Source organism: Camelus bactrianus, chromosome 8 (assembly GCF_048773025.1).
Source record: "Camelus bactrianus isolate YW-2024 breed Bactrian camel chromosome 8, ASM4877302v1, whole genome shotgun sequence".
In the NCBI taxonomy this organism is placed as follows: Eukaryota; Metazoa; Chordata; class Mammalia; order Artiodactyla; family Camelidae; genus Camelus; species Camelus bactrianus.
In genome coordinates, this window is record NC_133546.1 from 32,646,783 (window position 1) to 32,667,995 (window position 21,213).

Sequence of the window (21,213 nt, forward strand, 5' to 3'; positions counted from 1 at the left end):
TCGCCCTGCGTCTCGTTGGTAACAACGCACGACGTCCGCCGAAACGCAGGCTCGCGCCCTCCGTCGCGGTGACATCACCGGCGCGCCCTATCCTGGGGCCAAAAGGAACCTGTTGATGGGTTGAACGTCGTTTCCCTGAAGCCTGCGATGTAAGGTGCCCCAGGAGTGTGTCACGATGTTGTAAGGGAAAGAAAAGTTCTTAAAAATTCATGCGTTTTAAGAGAATGAACAGAATTTCTAGCGCTTTGTTTTCAGCCTAGATCATATTTGATGCTCTATATATGCATTTTCAGCGATAGTAGGTGTGTCAACATAAATAATAAGAATAAGAATAGGAAACAGTTTTATTTGAGTAAAAATGAGGACTAGCTGGGAAGCCTGCTTCTCAAATTACTCTGAGGTGCTGATCCAGAGAAGCATGGCTTCCAGCACAGTTTTGTATCTTGTCAGAACAAAGAAACAATAAAAGTCAAGGATATATTTCTTTACAGTTTCAAAAAAGAACATACGAGCACTTACACAGTGATTCAGTATGGCCTCGGCACCTGGGGAGGGAGCCTTATCACCAAGGAAGTACTAGCATTGGCATCCTGAGAAGAGGGGCATTTAATTTTTGTTTTTTACATGGACATTGTTTACTTCTGGCCAAGGTGCCCTTATTCTTTAATAATCAAAGCAGATGTAGAATGGGTGTTTGATGGGCCACAAACAGGCCATTTTAGTTAGCATAAAATTCAAGTTAACTCAAGTATAAGCCGAAATGACTTACCTAAATTTCAGTGTGTGAAATTTTGTTTTATCATGTGCTAAGCTCAGAATGTCCAAAACTGAACTTCATACCTCTACTTGTTTTGTTGCTAACAGCACCAGCTAGATCAGAATAGCAGCTTTTATCTTACTCTTCATACACAGGTCAATGAGGAATCCTGTAGTTTATAGTCTGAAATATTCCAGAAATTCACTGCCAGTGCCCCATTATGCCTCACCTCAACCTCAGCAATATCCTTCTAACTAGTTTCTCTCCTTGATTTTCCTGCCACTCAGACAAAAACCCTTCAGTAGTGATCAAGCCCAAAGATAAAGTACTAATTCCTTAGCTTTGGCATTCAAGGTGGACTCTGATTTGACCTCGGCTTTTCATTTTACAGTACTTAGCATTTGCTGAACACCTAAGAATGTGCCAAGTGTTTCTCTAATCATCAAAACAAGCATGGTTAGTTTTTATAATTCCCACTAGAGATAAAGAAACAAACTCAGATTTGCCTAGTAACATACAACTAATTATTGGTAGTGACAGAGTTCAGATAAAGGTTTGTCTGACACCATAACCTGTCAGCCTTTTTGAAAACAGAACATTTTTAACACTGGAAAATTTTTTAGACTAGCTCATTACAGTAGTCGTACCCTTGGTATTTGTTGGTTTAGAAAATACTTAGTAACAACGTCCAATTACAAATTCACTAACGCTTTTGAATGAATTTATGTTGTATTAATCAAAAGCATTTATATATTTGTAAAGTAGTTGTACATGTGTATTCAAGGCATTTTCAATCCTTTTGCAGTTTGCCAGTAACTTCAGGAGCCACCATAACAGCTTCATAGCCCTTCAGGAGCCCAAGGCAGGGTTCAGAATCAGTACATTACTTTGCCCAGTTTAAGTATCCACTGTTTTCATGCATGATTTTCATTCATCACTCTGCTTTTATCTACACTGTTCCCTCTGAAATATCCTTGTTTGCACCTCTGCACAGCCGGATTCCACCTTCCACGCCACTCCTCAAATGCTGCCTCCTTCATGAAATTTTCTTTAATTAACCAAACTGAAATAAACACTTCCTGTTGTGAATTCACAATTCAGGTTTTTAATACTTCTTTTGTAGAACTTACCACTTTGTATTATATGCTATTTATGTCCATATTTTCCCTACTAGGAATTATGTTCCTTGATAAAGGAACACCGCAAATAGGAATGTCCTAATTCACATCATAGACAAACATAAACTTACTTAAAAGCACAGGTCTGGAGATTCCAGACCTTCTGGCCAATGATTCCTGCAAAAACCCACATTGGGAGCATATGGTCATGCACACACATGCTCAGGAGACCATTCATCCACGCAGTGGCACAGGCACCTGCACACCTGTCCTGACTACGTTCCTAGGAACTACTTCTCTCCTTAACCTGGTACTTTCAAAGACTTGCTTCCTATTCCCCAACCTTGGACTTGTTATAGTCACCTACCATGGAAGTGGGAGGAGCACAACAAAATATTTGAAAATGGGAGTAGATGTCCTGGTGTGGAAGCAGACAGAAGTATAGGCATTGTGTGTGCACAGGCCGAGCTGCTACCAGCTGATGTTCTGGATAGGGCCCCTGGGAAACAGCCGTTTGTGTTGTAAACTAACTTTAAATTTTATTTGCAAAATGGGGTGCTGTTTCCTACTTTCACAAGGGCACCTTGTGGGCTAGCAGTCCTGCTTTAGGGCAGGCGCTGAAATTAGACAGCTGTACAGCCTACCATCTGTGAAGACATGCGCTAAGATTTTTATCTTTCTCTGCTGTGGCTGTTTCTTCATGTATAGAATGAGGATAATAATAATGCTTAATGTAAACATTTTTGTGAGAACTAAAGCCTGGCAGCCTGGCCCAAAGCTCTCAATAAATGTTAACAATTGTTGTCAATAGATAGTGGTTGTATGTAAAATGATTTAAATCATGAGATGGTTCGTTTTCACTGAAATACAGAAGCTTTAGTGCTCCTGTTTATGACAGAGACTGAGTTGTGCTTTTGCAGTGTCATTTATCTTGTATAATGCTAACTAGAATAAACTTAAGCAATTAATTATCTGGTTATTACTTTAGAAAATAATCTTTTCAATTTAAAGGTCAAATTTCATATTTGCTAAAGTGTTTACTACATAGTAACTGACTGTGAACAACTTATAAACTTGATTAATGGGGAATTTACCCATCATTCTTGTTTATCTACTTTTTAAGTTAAAATCCCAACTGAGAAAAAAGCATGAATGTGTTGTATGTAGAAGAATGTATCAGGCTATCATCTTATTTGAAAATAATTTACAGTATGGATGTAAGTCATATCATTGTTATCAGTAGCAAACATTTATTAAGAGCCAGCTTTGAACATCATACCATAATTAAAACAAGCCTTCAGGTTTCTGTGCTTTCCCCATCACTTACTAATCCATTCCTCTGCTCTCCTTTCCAACCAGACCCCCCAAGAAGTTGGCTGTACTCTTTCCAATTCCTCTCCTCTCCTCTCACACTGTCTCCTATCAGGCTTTAACTGCCATCATTGCATCCAAACTATTCGGTCAAGGTGGCCAGTGACCTCCATGTCACCAGATCGAAAGTCTCTTCTCAGTCCTCACCTTTTCATTGAAATGATTGTTATCCCCGTCTTGATCAGCTTTTCTTCTCCTGGTTTCTAGAACACCACACTTTCTCATTTTTCCTCCTACTTGGTTGGGTGTTCCTTTTCAAGTCTCCTTGGCTGCTTCCACTTTTTCTAAAACTCTTTCATCACTAATGGGTTTTGGTCCTAGATTTCTCCCCCATCCTCCCTCCCTCCCCCCCCCCACTCACTCTCTCTCCTCCCCCTCTCTCCCTCTCTCTCTCCCTCTCTCCCTGCCCCGCCTCTGTCTCTCTCCCTACCCTCCCTCCGTCTTCCTCTCACAAACACAAAGCTATGTCTATTTAACTTATGCAACTTGCTGGTACTCTTCTTTTTAGCTACACTCACTCCCTTGGTGATCTCACACAGCCCAATGTCATTCCATTAGTCAGTGACAGAGCTGAGACCCAAATCCAAGCAGTCTGACAGGATCCTGTGCTCTTAAGTCACGATACTTTGACCCGTTCATATGTTCAGTAGGTTGTAAGATGCTATGTCTGATATGAGTCCATGTTTGTTAAATATACACGTGAATTTGTAAGAAAAATGCCTGGAGGGATACATATCTATATATATTTGCACTGTGATCTCTGGATGGATAAATTATGACGATGTTTTCCTTCTTTTGGTTTTACATCTTAAACAATAAAAATATATTATTTTTGTCATAAGGAAAACATTTTAACAGATTTTTAAAATTCAGGGTTCCAGATAAACATCATTTCCTTTATCATTCTATTTCATAAAGAATCTCATTCCATAAATTTTTGAGTTGTTCAACCCTGATGTCAAAAGCCACAAGACATTTTTAGGCAAATTTCTTGGTGTTTCTGGCAGAGACAGATGATGGAGCTGCTATAGCCATATATCTGATAAAGTGCAGTGTTCATTCCATTTTACAGTGAGGACATTGAAAATGTGTTGGTGAGTTTGTATTAAACTCATAAAGTATCATCTTGACAGTAGACACCACTTTTCTACATCCTAAATAGAAATTTTCTGAACATGAATACAAAGACCTTTTCTGGCTTATATTTAGTAAATAGGGATAACTTTGCTGTTTCACCATGTCTGAAGAATATTAGATTTTTCTGAAGGCAAAAACAAGCATGGACACATTTCTTCCCCTTAAGAAAAACAGTATAAAAGGAAATACTTAAGGCTGAAGGGGCCATTACTTGGTACTAAGTATTGCATGATACTGGCCTCCATCTGTTGGAATGAGTGAAATGTCTAATGGGAAAAAGAAGGGGAGGGAGAAGTGCTTGTGTGTGGGAAAGGAGAGAAATTTCCAGTTTCTGATTATTAAACTGCTTTATTTAGAGTTCCCTTTGAACAAATATTGGCAAGTAGCCCAGAGTCCCAACTTGCGGGTGTTTGAACTTTGCTGAAGGACTTTAAGGGAATTTCTAGTCTGTTGTTCTGAAGTGGAAACTGTAAATTATTTGTAATGGAGAGAATGACGAAAGAAAAAGTTTCATCTCCTTATAATGACTCTCCCATTCCTGCTATTTCCCCGATAAGTTATTCTGTTTACTTGTCTACTGAATATAACGCAGCAATTTCTACTTGGTTTCATAATGCTTTCCTGAAAGCCATGTCTTCGGCTTCCTGAAAACCAAGCATTAAAGGTAATTTCTGCTTTTATCAGGAACAAGATTACACTTGGACTTTGCATTTCTGATAAAGAATTCAGCATAAACAAAGTTTGATGTGGCTAACATCATAATAGTACTCCCTTACCTTTGTCTGGCATTTTGCCATTTTCTAAGACACTTTCATAGAGGTGAAGCAATTCGCATGACAACTCAGAGAGGTAGATATTATTACCCCTATTGTAGAAATGGAGAAAATGGGACACAGGAGGATGACTCCGCCTACTCAGGATCATTTGGTTGGGATGATAGAGGAGGTCCCTCTTTCAGACCTTTTAGTAGGACCAGAGGCACTTCCTTTCTCCCTCAAATCAACAGAAAACAGCTGCCATGTAAATCAGCACACCTCCATCGTCTTAAAGTTAATGTCAATTTTCCTGTCAAACTCACACCTGTATTTTTTTCATAATCCCAAGGCCAACAAATCTCATCCTCACCAGTGATTCCTTTTCTTATTAAAACAATCTTTAAACTTCACTTTACTCATACCCAAACTGTCCCCTGCTGCTTTTCCCCTGCTTTCCCACCTCTAACTTCTTTGAATCTCTTTCCCCTGTAAAAGCCACAATTTCATCGTAAGCACCCTAATCTATACCCTCAACCTCCTGACAAAACCATACTTTTACCTTCTTGCCTTAATTCAAACCTGGCATTCCCCCAGGAACATCGCTTTCCTTGAGCCTTGACAAACAAAAACTGCTGTTTCTCCACATCTTCCAACATGCTGAGAGAGACTTGGGAGCAGTGTTGGCATTCTTCTAGCTTGTGATTGCCAGTCCAGGTGATCCCATTCCTACCTGTGTGCAACTTCCCACCCTCTGCGCGCTTTTGATTCTCCTGCCATTGGCCTGAAGCTTAGTCACATCGTGCACCAGCTTCCTGGTCACTCCCCGATTCACAGAAAGCTTCCGCACCTGGCTCGCAAGTGCTGCCAAACTCCCGCTGTCATCTCAGACAACCTCAGTGTCCGTGATTCATAGCTTCTCAAGCACCTGGATTCCAGTGCTTTTTGCCTCAATTCTTCTTTAATGCAACTCATTCCTGTGGCAAAATCCTAATTTGATGTTTACCCAGATGCTCTGAGGACCTGAACTTCAGTGATTCTTCACACCTCTGAAAGCACCTGTCCTAGCAACTTCCACACTCTCCTGACCTTTTGGTAATTTCTGCTCTTGATCTTTCTTCAACTCTTTCAGTTGCTTTCCGACTTTCACCTCCTTCCCTACCCAGCGTAAACCTCAGAGGCCCCTCAATTACCTGAGTTGCTTCTGGGTACCCGCCATGTCCTCCCTCTGTTTTTGCTGTACTCCCAAAACTAACTTGCTTGTGGTTATCTAAGTGTCTAAAGGTGTGGGCTCGGGAGTCAGGCTCCCTCAATTTGAAGCCTGTTTTTACCATTTAGTAGTGATTCCACCTTAGACAAATCATTAATTTTTCAGGGCTTTCATTTCCTCAATGACCATCACACGTTATTATGAAGATTAATTGAGATAATATATGTAAAGTGCTTAGACTAGTACCTCATGCATAAGCACTCAAGAAATGTTTACTATGATTACAAATGAACTACTTGATGCTGCTTCTAAAAAAAAAAATCACATATTCTCATTAATAAGTGCCAATTCATGCCCGAATCTGCAAAGCAAGACTCAAATCAACAAACATCCTCCTTTTTCACCCTTCTCCCTATATATTGCCCACTTAAGGGAGAAGCTTGAGAAAATACCCTTGTAGGGCCGGAGAACCTCTGATAACCTCATGTTAACTATTTGTCCTCTTCATCAAAAGTAGATGAGATTAACAGACTGACTAATGTCTATTTTTAAGGCAGTAACAGCAGGGATTTCATATGAACTCTTCCAAGAAGATAGTCTAGAAGAAGCAGACTTGAATAGACATCTCACAAAGGAGAAAACATAAATGGCTAAGAAATACATTAAAAGATGCTCACTCATTAGGAGTCAGGGATGCAAATTAGAACCACAATGAAATAACATTGCAAACCCTTGAAAGTGGCAAAAACTAAGAAATCTAAGAATAGCAGATGTTGGACAAAGTATTCTAATAGGCACTTAGATGGTACAATCACTTTGTGAAACATTGTAGGGTTATCTTGTAAAGCCAAATATTCACATACTGCATGGTCCAGCCGTTCCATCTCAGTGAAGCTCTTTCACATGGCTCTCAGCAGAATGGTCAGAGCAAGACGGAACTGCAGGCAACTCTATCCTCGGACAGGAGAACAGATTAAATAGTAGTATAGTGGCACATTCACACAGAAGAATATTAGACACATGCAAATAAAATATAGCAGCAATAACAATATGAAAGAATCTTAGTGTTGAAGGAAACATTAAAAATCATGTGTCTAACAAATAAATATATAGTATAATGGCATTTTCCATATATTAATCCATTTAATTATCTTAACATCTCTTTGAGGAAGGTACTATTGCTCTCATTTTACAGATAAGGAAACTGAGGCACAGAGAGGTTTAAGTAACTTGCTGATACGTACAGGTTCCAGGATCTAGCTAACATTTACTGCATGCTTAATGCAGTACCACACACTTACCTAGATTATTTTACAAAAAATGCTCCACATAAAATGTCCTTGATTTTTTTTTTTTGCCTGATAAGTCTTACTTCCAAAATCAACACAGCAAGTTACAGCTGGAGAATCCAGTTTATCATATGCCTTTGCATTCTTCTCTCAACCCCAACACCTAAGTGCAAACTCAATAGATATTTTGATCTTCATTTAAATGGTCTTCTGAACCATTTTCTAGATGTCACTTTTGAAAACAGAATGTGACTCACTGTCAACGCCCTAAAGCCCTGAGGCCCTGGAACACCCTTTCAGTCTATGTTTTTTTTTTTTTCAGAATGCCAATAACTTAAGAGATTTCAAAATTAAACAATTATTTTCCCCAGAAGCATCAACTCACACAACCAACACCCTACCCCCCAAAAATCTCTTTTTCAGTCTTTTATTTAACACCCATGAGACCCAAAGGAAAGCTAGAGGGAGGATCATTTCTTCCTACATCACAATCTTAAAAATGATGCTTATAAACTTGTGACTGAGCATTGTATGACAGGGAGGGGAGGGGAGCCAGAAATCCAAAATCTTTATCTTTGTCCCAAGTTCTGCTGCTTAGGTGTGCAACATTGGACAAATTCATTAACTTCCCTGGGATTCATTTCCTTCAGTTATGCACTTTGTTCAGTTAGACTTGACAAGCTATCGAATGCCTCCTAGGTGCCATGTACCCTGCCAAGTACTGGGGATACAGGGATGCATAAGACCGGTTAGCTGTGGCGGACCTCCCAGCCATTAAAGAGCTTTCTTTTTAAAGAGGAAGACTGTGGATCTTGGTGCCTGTTGTGGTTAAGTAGAGTGTGGATAGCCAGGTGGTGGTGTTGGACAGACTGGACAATGGTCAGCTTACTATTGTGGTTAAGAGCTCATCTCTGGGGTCATTCAATAACTGAACATATACTGGCTTTAACCCTCATGAACTCTGACCTCAGGCAAGTTACCTAGCATTGGGAAGAATCAGTTTCCTCATCTCTAAAACAGAGATGATAATTATACTGTATTCATTTTGAGGATCAAATAAGATAAGTGCACATAAAAAGGAGGGTAAGAGTCATGATCAGCAAATGTTACCTGTCCCCATCACTGTTATTAGCATTAATGTATCAGTTGTTTCTCAGCAAGGCGTTCTGATAGGTTTGAGAATCTAGGCAGTTGTCGCTCAGTCTTGGGCAGCTCTTGCTTACTCACCGGAGGATGGTACTTCAGATGGATGTTCAAATCTTCTCCCAAGACCTTTCCTGAAAATGTTGACGTGTTAACGAGATGATTACAGGCTAGTGCAAAGTGGAACTGATTTTGGAGGAGGTTATTTCTAAATGTCCTAAGGTATGAGGTGGGGGTGTAATTAAGCATAGAAAAAGCAAGAGGATGCATTTTAGGTAAGTAAGGGTGTGTTCATTGTTACTGTTTTATTTTATTTTATTTTATGTTATGTTTTATTGAAGTTGTAGTTGATTTACAATGTTAGTTTCAGGTGTATGGCAAAGCAATCCATTTATACATATACATACATATATATTTTTTTTGTTCAGATTCTTTTCCATTATATTTTATTACAATATATTGAATATAGTTCCCTGTGCTATACAGTAGTTCCCTTTTGTTTATCTATTTTATATAATGTTTATCTAATTTATGTAATGTGTATCTGCTAATCCCAAGCTCCTAATTTACCCCTCCCCTCCCTTTTCCTCTAGGTTGTTCCCATGTCTTGGCTATTGTAAATAGAGCTGCTATGAACATTGGGGTGCATGTGTCTTTTCAAATTATAGTTTTCTCTGAATATATGCCCAGGAGTGGGATGGCTGGATCATGTAGTAAGTCTATTTTTTAGTTTTTTAAGGAACCTCCATACTGTCCTCCATAGTGGCTGCACCAATTTACATCCCCACTAGAAGTTTAGGAGGGTTCCTTTTTCTCCACACCCTCTCCAGCATTTATTATTTGTAGACTTTTTAATGATGACCATTCTGACTGGTTGAGATGATACCTCATTGTAGTTTTGATTTGCATTTCTCTAATAGCAATATTGAGCATCTTTTCATGTGCCTGTTGGCCATCTGGATATCTTCTTTAGAGAAATATCTATTTATGTCTTCTGCTCATTTTTGGATTGGGTTGTTTGTTTTTTTAATATTAAGCTGTATCAGCTATTTGTGTATTTTGGAAATTAGTCCCTTGTCAATCATGTCATTTGCAAATATTTTCTCCCATTCTGTAGGTTGTTTTTTCATTTTGTTTATGGTTTCCTTTGCTGTGCAAAAGCTTTCAAGTTTAATGAGGTCCCATTTGTTTATTTTTGCTTTTATTTCCATTACTCTATGAGCTGGTTTGAAAAAAAAATTTCTGAAATTTATGTCAAGGAGTGTTCTGCCTGTGTTTTCCTTTAGGAGTTTTATAGTATCCAGTCTTACATTAAGGTCTTTTTAAAAAAAATGTTTATTGAGTTATAGTCATTTTACAATGTTGTGTCAAGTTCCAGTGTAGAGCACAATTTTTCAGTTATACATGAACATACATGTATTTATTGTTGCTTTTTTTTCACTATGAGCTAACACAAGATCTTGTATATGTTTCCCTGTGCTATACATTATAATCTTGTTTATCTATTCTACATATGCCTGTCAGTATCTACAAATTTTGAACATTTAGGTCTTTAATCCATTTTAAGTTTATTTTTTGTATATGGTGTTAGAAAATGCTCTAATTTCATCCTTTTATATGCTGTCCAGTTTTCCCAGCACCACTTATTGAAGAGACTATCTTTTCTCCATTGTATATTCTTGCCACCTTTGTTGTAGATTGACTGTAAGTGCATGGGTTTATTTCTGGACTTTCTATGTGTCAGTACCATACTGTTTTGATTGCTGTAGCTTTGTAGTATAGTCTGAAGTCAGGGAGCGTTATTCCTCTAGCTCCATTCTTCTTTCTCAAGATTGTTTTGGCTATTCAGGGTCTTTTGTGTTTCCGTACAAACTTTAAAATTTTTTGTTCCAGTTCTGTGAAATTTGATAGGGATTACATTGAATCTGTATATTGTTTTGGGTAGTATGGCCATTTTAATAATACTGATTCTTCCAATCCAAGAACACAGTATATCTTTCCATCTGTTTGTGTTGTCTTCAATTTCTTTCGTCAGTATCTTATAGTTTCCAGAGTACAGGTCCTTTGTCTCCTTAGGTAGGTTTATATCTAGGTATTTTATTCTTTTTGGTGCAATGGTAATGGGATTGTTTCCTTATTATTTTTCTAATACTTTGTTGTTACTGTATAGAAATGCAACTGATTTCTGTATATTAATTTTATATTCTGCAACTTTACTGAATTCATTGATGAGCTCTAGTAGTTTTCTGTAGTAGTAGTAGTAGTAGTAGTAGTAGTAGTAGTAGTAGTAGTAGTAGTAGTAATAGTAGTAGTAGTAGTAGTAGTAGTATCATGTCATCTGCAAACAGTGACAGTTTTACTTCTTCTTTTCCAATTTGGATTCCTTTTACTTTTTTTTTTCCTTCTCTGATTGCTGTGGCTAGAACTTCCAAAACGATGTTGAATAAAAGTGGCAAGAGTGGGCATCCTCGTCTTGTTCCTGATCTTAGAGGAAATGCTCTCAGTTTTTCACCATCGAGTATGATGTTAGCGTAGGCTTGTCACACATGGCCTTTATTATGTTGAAGTATATTCCACCTATGCCCACTTTCTGGAAGGTTTTTGTCATAAATTGATGTTGGATTTTATCAAAAATATTTTTCTGCATCTCTTGAGATGGTCATATGGTTTTTATTCTTCAGTTTGTTAATGTGGTGTTTATCACATTGACTGATTTTCACTGGCTGGTCCATCAGCCTATAGAGATTGTGGCTAAACCAAGGACTGCTGTGGGGATTAAAGGCTGCATTAAGTGGCTGAATTCCAGTGTTTTCAAAATATGTCAAGGTAAGGAGGAATTTTTTAGCTGCAGACATGAGAAGACATGCCTTATCACCCAAGTTTGTTTAATGTGAATGTGTTTCTTGTTGGTGTTTCTCATTTAGTATTTCCTCAGTGTAACCCCAGAGTTACATTAAAGTAGATCAGGGTTAGATTTTATAACCCTAGAAGTGGAGTGATTTGTCAAATGATGGGCTCTTGGTAGTGGGTAAATAGGACACCAAGATTATCTAATGGTCTCTTCTCTTACGACTTCATTCTAACAGGTTGATATTGAAAACTTTCACCATATGCATGCAGGTTCTCTAGGTGTGCATATGGCTAGTGGGCATCCCAGCTGGCAAGCTTAATAAGGAGGGTTGGTCACTGAATGGAACTGTTGATGGGTCATTATTCCTTGATGATTCTGAAAACTGGATGCACAGTTCTGAATAAGGAATGAATTCTTTTTCCTTCCTGTGGTTCATTGTGCATTTTGGGTGGGTGCCTGGTGAGGGATATGGCATTCTATAGGACTGCCAGGGGCAGTAGAATGCCTAGTGTAGGAAGAAAACGCACACTGATGACCAAGGCAGGAAATCTTTGAGTCAAGGCCTGAGCACTGAAAGAGGTTTTTCTTATTTTTGGTTAAAGATAGGGGATCAGTAATCCTATAAAGATCTAAGTTTTCAGTGTGGAAAGACTCTTAGGGAACTCAGCCTTCTGGTCTCTTTCTTAGCTGACAACCTAAACAGTAAGACACACTATTACTTTAGTGGTGCCAAGTTTTGTGAAGATCCATAATGGCAGAAATAAATCAAAGTACTTAGAACTAAAGGTTCTTTTCTGGTGAGGGAGTAATAGTCTGAGTTCATTGCTGATGAAATATGATTTGGCTGTGCCAAATGTTGATCTTCATCTAGAGCTGCGCTGTCCAACATGGCACCCACTGGCCCCAATTGGCTAAATTTAAATAAATTGAAATTAATTAAAATTAATAAAATTAAATGAATTAAGTACAATTAAAATTTAGTTCCTTAGTCATCCAAGTCACAGTTCAAGTGTTCAGCACTAGTATGGCAGCTAGTAGCTCCTGTAAAGGCCAATGCAAATTCATGGAACAATTCTATCGTCATAGAATGCTCTGTTGAGCAGCACTGATCTAGAAGATAAACTAGATCTCCAAAGATATTCTATCAAAAAAACACCGTTTTGATGCTTGATTGACCACACCAGGGAGGCTCTGTCTAGTTTTTATTCTGAACTACCAGAGATTTGAAGTAGAAGAGTGAAGGCAGTTAAGACCTTAGATTTTGGTATGCATTGAAAAGCCTAATTTTTTCAGTAAAGTTACCTTCTGTTTGGAGATCACTATAGATAATGGTCATAGGTGGGAGCAGAGGATGTGATGCTGTGGGGTTAGGGCTTCCTCTGAATGAGAAGGAGTGTGTGACCTGACTGGGCACAAAGGAAGTGGTCAGAGGTACTTTTGATACTTGCACAAGGGGTGAGTACCGCTGATGTTTAGTTTCTGGAACTTCCTTTGGTTTCTGACCTCCGTACCTTTCTTTATCTGATTATATTGGTAAAAATAGGTTAGGCATCCTAAGAAGAGCATGAATGTCAGCCTCCCTTTCTGGTTTAAGAGATTCTTAACACCTTCTTCAAAATGAAAGTACTTCTTTTACTAGTCCTGGTTCACATGCCTCTAAAACTTTAAAAAGAATTAAGGAAAGGGAAATCAAATGAAAGCCATAATACTTCTCACACTAGTTCAGAGTGTCCCTGGTGGCTTGTAGAATGGGGCTGTATCTAAATCATTTTCAGCAGAGTCTGCTGAGCCATTTGGTTGCCCCGTCCCACCCATGTCTTTTAATGTAGACTCAAGAACTGAGGAATTGGGAAGGAATGAAGTCCTCATCTTGAGGTCCTCATCTTTAGGGGCTAGGAGACAAGATGTCAAAGAAAATGGATCAGAGGGCAAGATGTCTCTCATGGAAGTTAGGAAGTAGGTCGAGAGAGATGTTAAGAGGAAGTCACTATTCAAAGAACACTTAGGATTAAGAACATAGAAACTAGTAGACAGAGCCAAGAGCTGTCCCCAGTAACTGTTAACAGGAGCCATTTTCATGAACTGATGAGAGAATAAGAGGGTGACTACAGGGGACAAAGAGGGAATTTCCAAGGCAGCGATAAAAACATGAGCCCTGGACCTTATTTAGTCTTGGATATTTCATGATCCTCTCACGCAGGTAAAAACTCTGGCATGCAGTACCTATTGAATGACTCCTCAGGAAAAGAAAATCACACTGAATGCATAAATTCCTTTATTGAAAATATTGGGTTGGCATTGCATTACATATACTCAATAGCCATAAATGGAGGGCCACACATTTCTGATTGGACAATACTGTTTTAAATAGAGAACACAGCATCTGGATATGCTCTCACAAGTATAATATCATGGACTAAACTAGATAGGAGTGAACTATATGCAAAATGACCATTTTGTGTGTTAATAGCATATGGTTGCAAATGGCATAAATGGTAAACATGATCATCATGAGACATTCCTCATATCTCACACCAACACATTATTTAACAAGCAGATTAAGGTTAGACTGCTGATACGTTGTTAAACAAGAGTTCTCAGTAGAACTTAGGTGCAAGTACACCCAGGCTACAGATTTAAGATATTATAGCATTCATTTAAACTTGCATGGAATGTAAATGGAGTAAAATAATTGTTGATCTGACAGGAGGCCACCTGGCAATTTGTTCTCTTTTATAAATAGCCTAAAAATAAAAGAGTAAGCTAGATGAAATATTCTGACAGCTTAAGGCCAGCATTCTAAGAATTGTTTACTTTTTAAAAATACAGGTATATAAACACTACTTTTTTTTAATTTTTCCTTTCAAAGAGATCACTGGGTATGTAATTTATGACAGACCACTTTCTCAGCTTTGGCTATTATTTGAAAATTTTTTCCATTAGCAGTCTTTGGCTTTCGTAGAAGTCTGGCAGTCAGTAATATTGGTTAAAATTTTAACAAGGCTTTATTATTAACTTTAATAAAAGAGTGTTTCATGATATGAAAGTGGGTTGATATTAAAAAACAGGTTTTACTTTTTATTTCAATTTTGGTATGAATGCATTTCTTTGCACTGCTTTTTCTCAAATAGTCAGAAACCAAGACCATTGGGCTAATTTGACATTTTTCATTTCATATAATATACAGAAATTAAAACAGTCCCATTTAAAACAGAGGACTGTTCATTAATGTGAAAACCTGGGGGAAATTATACAAAAAAAAATGAAAATACAATTTTTGTTATTAACACACATGATTTTATAAGAACCAAAACATTTTCTTTTCAAAAGCATAGTCTGTTCTAATTCTAGGATCTTAAAAGTATACATTTCTATAAATATCAACTTATGACTGTGAGAAATGGCTTACTTTTTTTTACACAATTATGTTCAGAGTAGGTAACAAAAAATGTACCTTTTTAATGAGTAAATGGAAAGCTGGCCTACAATAGTCAAATTAATAAACATTGGTAATGAGTTTTAAAAAATTCAGAATTATGTGTTTGTATATATATGTGTATGTGTCCATATATATATGGACATTAAGCAGCACATACATATACATATCACCCTAAACAATCAGGGCAAAAAAATTTAATATAAAATTATATAAATCAAATGGATTTGTTGCCAAAACATAACACAAAATGTATACATTTCTTTATTTCAAGATTTGACACATTAAAAGAAAAAAACTGCCAACACATTTCAGACAATATACTAGAAATAATAAATAAAACAGTTAAAAAAATCACATATTCCCTTTAAGTGCTGTGCACTTTCAGTTTTTCTAAATGAGACTAAACTTTACCATGGCAAACAACAGAATGCTGTACATTTTGGTAATGAAAATTACATTGATAAATACACAAGGCATGTATATATTTCCACAGTATCTTCTTTTTCACAGTTACCAAAAATAAAAATTGCATTCAACTCATACATCTATAAATATTCCGATTCCTCACTATATGGATTTGAAGGAAGAGTATAAAGTCTTCCAACACTCTGGACTTCAGATTTCTTTCTTCATCGTCTGCCTTCCACATGTCCCTTTCAGAATCTCTCTTCAGTGTGATCATGCTCTGAGATGATGGCAGAAAGAAAGCACTATGATGGGATGAGGCTGTCTGGGCTGGACTTCATCTTCCAGCCAGCTTTGGGAGGGCTGTTTGAACCCAGTCTTGTTAACATTCTATTTTAAGGCAGTCTGAATTTCACTCAAATGTCCATACCTCGAGGTCTTGAACTATGAAGTCTTCCTTTTTGGAAAGAATATCATTGTTAAAAGTGCTGCAGGAGTTACTTCGTCCATGGTACAAATCAGCGTCTAGCCACAAACCAAATCGTCCCCTGAAAAGGGTGAAAAAACAAAATGGTGAAAACATCTCAATTTTATATGCACACTTACCGTCCTCCCTTGACCCATCTTCTTTCTTTTATGCTATAGACAGACAAAACCCTAAACGGCTGGTAAATAAGGGGTATACTTCCTTTATTTCATTTAAATGACCCATCTTTTCTAAAAGACAGGTGGCAGTAGCCCCTCATTTAGACACAAACAAATCATTTTATCTTCGGTTCTTGGTGTCATGTGTTAGACCACACTGTCCTCAATAATCTAAGCACATAGATGGGGTTTTGGTTACCTGAGTCAAAACAGAACCACTCAGGCCAGGTGGTAAATTAATAACAACAACAACAAAAGTCTTACCCTCCACCACCAAGTTCCAAGGAACTTATGTCTCCATTGATAAAGTATGAGTTTTCTCCACTCCACTTGAAGACCTTAGGGTAGAAACAAAACAGAGAATTAGCAAAGAGGGAGTATCAGGCTAGTAGCTGTGTAAGGAAAGGCACTACCCACTGGCTGAGGAAGCTCCTGGCTGCCAGACCTTTTCCACACCAGGATGAGGTCTCCCAAGAGGTCAGGAGGTAAGAAGGACCTCTCAGGCATATGCTGGTTCTGACCTTCAGTTCCTCCCTGGATCCCAGACCATGCGAAAGAGTGCTTCCCAAGGCCCCGGGGAGGGAATCTAAGCCATTTCTATGCTGTAGCCGTGAAGTGCTGGCCAGGCTAGAATGAGGCCCGGTGAGCTCACAGGATGGGACAGCGGCTGCTCCAGCAAGAGTCCCTCACCTCCAACCCCACCCACCCTCCTGACACTGTGACACTAAGAAGGTGGGTATTTCTTCCATTTAGCTACCTTGAAATTAGGGCTAAACGTGTAGAGAAAAGTTTCGCCTGTGCCATAATAGTGGTCACTGAACTTGAAAGGATGAGTTGCATATGCTCCAAAAATCTGTCAAAAGAAAACAAATGTCATCTACTTCCAAACATAAACCTCCGAAAGAAAAGCTTTCTGAAATATTTTAAGCACAATCCTGTTCTGAGATCTCATTATCTCTTTCAGCAAAGATCATTACCAAATCAGAGCTCCTAAACAAAAAAGACCACCAGCAGACAGATAAATAAAATGTCCTCAGCTCTCATGAGATCCCAAATGACTCAGAGAACTTATTTGTCAAAGGCCAACAACTCCAATTTTAAAAGACCTCCAAAGTCCACTAAAAAGACAAATTTCCTTCAGTGACTACAGATGACACATTGGGAACATTCAACAACAAGATGCATCCTGCACACTGAAATGAGTGGTTGAGAGAACGAAGGCATGTCTCTGATGTGTTTTATAAGTGCAATCATGAACAAACCCATTTCCTCAGAGAAAATAAATTGTTCTCTTTTGATTTGTAAAAATGAGTTCTTAATATGCTTATGAAAACTGTATCCTTAACATGACTGATCCAATATCTCTTAGTTCAAACTGGCTGTTAAGAAAAAAGTAACAATTCCATAATATTGTGAGCTTTAGAGATGATTTAGATGTATCTGAATCAATGATGTTTCTATTTTTTCTTGTTGGTGGTTGGAAGTAGTGTTTTCAGAACATTCATGCCCACTGCTTCAGCTTCATATCCTTCTGCTCAGATCCTGACCAATACCTGCGGGGCTGAGGACTGGCAAGAGTGAGCATATATATTTTTAAAATGTCCCTAGGTGATTCTGATATACCTTCTCCTCCAAACCCCACTCTGTTTTCCAGATAGAGTCCAATCCCATTGCTTTAAATGGACTCTACCTGGAAAATATCTTAATTTTTCAAAATAATTTTCATGGGATTGTCATCATTGTGGAATCTCTCCTTCACCAGTTAACACCCAGTTTGTTGCCTTCATGGAGCTACCAGCCTCCTCTGAATTGTTACCACCAAAATTTTTATTGTCTAGTTCTAGAATGACCTTTGGCTTGAACTTCCTTCCCCATGTTCTTCTAAATAATGTCAGTTCCTTTGGGGAGAGCTTCTGAGCTGTATGTCTTATGGTCCACCTCTTTCCCTGGAGGTAGGAGCTACGGGCTCTGCTTTGGAGTGGGGGCCTGCTTCTCTCAAAGGGACAATCGTGTTTTATGCTGGGCAGGGCAGCAGCTGCTGGTCTCGGCTCCCCTCACCTGACGTGGCACTTCTGCCCTTAAAGCTGGGGCAAAGGCAGCAGAGACCCCAGTATTCTCAGCCGGCCTTGCCTAAGGCACGGCTTCTGTCCTCAGAGTAGGGGCCAGTGAGAGGAAGAAAGCCCCTTGCCTCCAGGTGACACTTGCCTGAAATTTAGCCTCTGAAACACAGATCCTGGGCAGGGGATAAAAAGTGCTGGCGTCTGCCCCTTGAGGGGGCATAGCATGCCCCTTGCCTGGGAGCTGGGGGTTGAGAGAGGCTCACCTTGACCACAGGTGCTCAGAGGGAAGCTTCTGTCCATCTGAATGGGGGATGGGGAGGGAGCAGGCTGTGCTTCAAGTGGCACAGAAATCCCACTCTTACTACTGAGATTTATCTCAGCAAATGGTTCTTCACTTGCTGTGTGCCCTCAGGGCAATTTCCAGAGACTTTAAGTGGCTGCTGTTTTTATTTCTACTAGTAACGGCTGTTTCACTGGGGACTGATTTTGTAGAGCTGCCCATGCCTGCCATTCTGCATATGTAATGCTTTTATATTAGAATTTTATATAATTCACTTCCAGATAAATTTGCAGGTGGTGTTCTATCATGTTCTCCAACATGGTAAAACCACATGCTTGCCTGGAGGGTAGGTGGGGTGGGGAGGCAGAGTTAGTGTCCAGCTGCCTTCACATAGCACAGGTGCCCCCAGGGTACCAGATTCAGTAAGTTTATACCTCTGGATAAATAGCATAGCGTTCAGGTGTAGGCCCCCTTTACATATCTGCTGACAGGAAGCTGGGTGAAACTGTGTCATCCAAACCCACTCTGCAGCCAACACATTCCCCAACATGTTTATTATTTTTGGTAAATTAGTAGGAGAACTAATCTATACTAATGATGCAGGGGTGTGTGTGTGTGTGGTCCAAACCCGCCTAGTTTTATCTCATCTAAAATGTAGCACTTAACTAAACATGTATTTCATTAAATCCCTACGTAATTACATTTGAAACCTCTGTTGTTATTATGTAAATTTTTAACTTGACTCTCCCTACTATTCAGGTTGGATTATGATTAAATAATCCAAGTGTCATCTATCAGTAAATAATAGTGGTAACAATGCTAATAGCTAAACTACCCACTACAACCCTTAATCTGCAGTATACTGCAACCAAGCCACAAGAAAGACCAGCTGAGAAAGACAGCGTCTTTAATACCCCCATCTCTCTGCTAATTTTTCCCAAGACAAATTATGACAGCAGAACTCTATTTCCCCTAAAATGATCCCAATTATATGGCTTCATAGCAAGCTCCCCAATGCTCAATGGTGGCCCTTACCTAATAGGCACTCATTATATATTTTCTGAATGGGTGAATAAATGAATTGTTGAATAAAACCTGCTTCAGTGCCAGAAGAGAAAATAATGATATCTACGTCTTAAACAGGAATCTCTCCTTGATATAATACAGACCAGACTGAATGAATAAAGAGCAGACTTGAAAGATGCCTGCCTTTTGTGAAGCAGAAGTCTGTCGGGATAGTATATGAAAAAACCTGGACAGATTCCACTCATACTCCAGGCTGACCGAGGGGAAAAACTACTAATGTAGGGTAGTTGGGGGTGATACCTAGATTTTACCAGTGCCTCCAAGAACAACTGCAGCCCAGGCAGAAGCGCAATAAGCAAGGTGCTGAGCATTTTCTCCCGTTTCATAAAGACGGGGTCCTCAGGTACAACCACTGTGGCCGTGACTGGTTCTCCATCTCAGAAACCATGCAGCAAGGTTGGTGGGCACTACTTCAGCTACCTGGAGAAATTTCTGGTATGGCATTGGAACTTCCTTCTGTAACTGTTTCCAAATCTAGACTTGACATTTCTTCCAACCTCCCCAGTTTTAGATTGTAGAATATCATTATAGCTTCCTACTCTATGGTGAGCACAGGAAAAAAAAGTTCTTTAGAATGTGACTGCATTTGAAGATAAGCTCCATTTTCTCTTTCCAGAGAAGCATTCTGAAGCACATAGGGGCAAAATGACATATTAATTGGGATTTACTCCAAAATACTTCAAGAAAGAAAAGCCAACAAAGGAAAAAAGACAAATGAAGCATATGTGTCAAAATCCTGCTAACTCTGGAATCTGGGTGATGGCAGGTCATTGTACTAGTCTCCCTACTGTTGCGAAGGTTTGAAAATCTTCATTAGAAAATGTTCCTCTATAAAAGGAAAAAGCCTTACCTGATTATCCATATCTTTGATGACCAACAGTACAGGACTGTCTAGTGATGCTGATTTCCGGTAGAGAGTTTTCAAGCTGGTCCCATGCTCTAATGTGCTATATGCAAGTCTCCATGGATACCCCTGTACCCTTGCTGGAAGGCGTCGGGCCAGCTGTGAATCCAAAGATGGAGATGTAAATATACAGTGTGCCTACAAATCAATCATGAACTTGTAGTATAAAACAGGTGCCTGTGGCTTAAACTCAAAAATCACACTCACTTACATATTGCTCTCCTTTACTCTGGCAAATATTTGCCACTATAAACTGAGAAGGGAAAATTATTGCTTGATGGTGTTTACCTTGGCGGGGATGCTGCCCAGAGCACGCACTCCCTCTCAGAATGACCCTGACGGGTCACTACGCCACTGTACATTTAAAGGTGTAGCACCTAGCTTGATAAAAGAGGCATGAATTACATGCTCCCTCTTGTACACTTCAGCCTGACTCTCACCAGGCAGTTCATGTTTCTCCGACTGTTCTTTCTAAAACCTAACAGGCTCAGAGCTGCCACTGATAACTGCAGCTTCCCCTGAAGTGAGAACAAGAAAACATGGCTGTTTCATGCTGCTAGTCAATGGTAGTCTGTCCTCATCGCATTTGTATCTTCCACTTACATTAATATTTAACTTAAACTTGGCGCCATAAATATCAATAATGCATATCTCTTCAGAAATACAAACAAAAGAGGCACTGTAAAGTGCTGAAGTCTTCAGGATGCTTGACATAGTTCCAGTATCAGCATGAGCTCCATCTCCTTGACTGCTTGGTCAAGTCTCC

At 39.0% G+C, this 21,213-nt stretch overlaps 1 protein-coding gene and 1 long non-coding RNA gene across 8 annotated transcripts in view; one reads left to right on the forward strand and one right to left on the reverse strand.

Annotated features, from left to right (window-relative positions):
• The first annotated feature begins 11 nt into the window (after nt 1–11).
• LOC141578357 (uncharacterized) overlaps nt 12–21,213 on the forward strand; it is a 32,786-nt gene continuing 11,584 nt past the window's right edge. Inside the window, exons 1-2 of the long non-coding RNA XR_012508630.1 lie at nt 12–149; nt 9,371–9,490. This is a non-coding gene — a long non-coding RNA (uncharacterized LOC141578357). The remainder of the gene's footprint in view (nt 150–9,370; nt 9,491–21,213) is intronic.
• NCOA7 (nuclear receptor coactivator 7) overlaps nt 13,886–21,213 on the reverse strand; it is a 130,739-nt gene continuing 123,411 nt past the window's right edge. For 6 of the 7 annotated variants that reach the window (XM_045524468.2, XM_074368403.1, XM_010965515.3 and 3 more), the window contains 4 exons: nt 20,394–20,546; nt 16,875–16,970; nt 16,382–16,455; nt 13,886–16,020 (listed from right to left, as the gene is read on the reverse strand). In XM_045524468.2, the coding sequence (XP_045380424.1) occupies nt 15,885–16,020; nt 16,382–16,455; nt 16,875–16,970; nt 20,394–20,546 (459 nt within the window). In that variant the 3' untranslated portion in view covers nt 13,886–15,884. Of the gene's footprint in view, nt 16,021–16,381; nt 16,456–16,874; nt 16,971–20,393; nt 20,547–21,213 lie in introns of those variants that run through there. The other variant, XR_006728417.2, reaches the window with a different exon arrangement.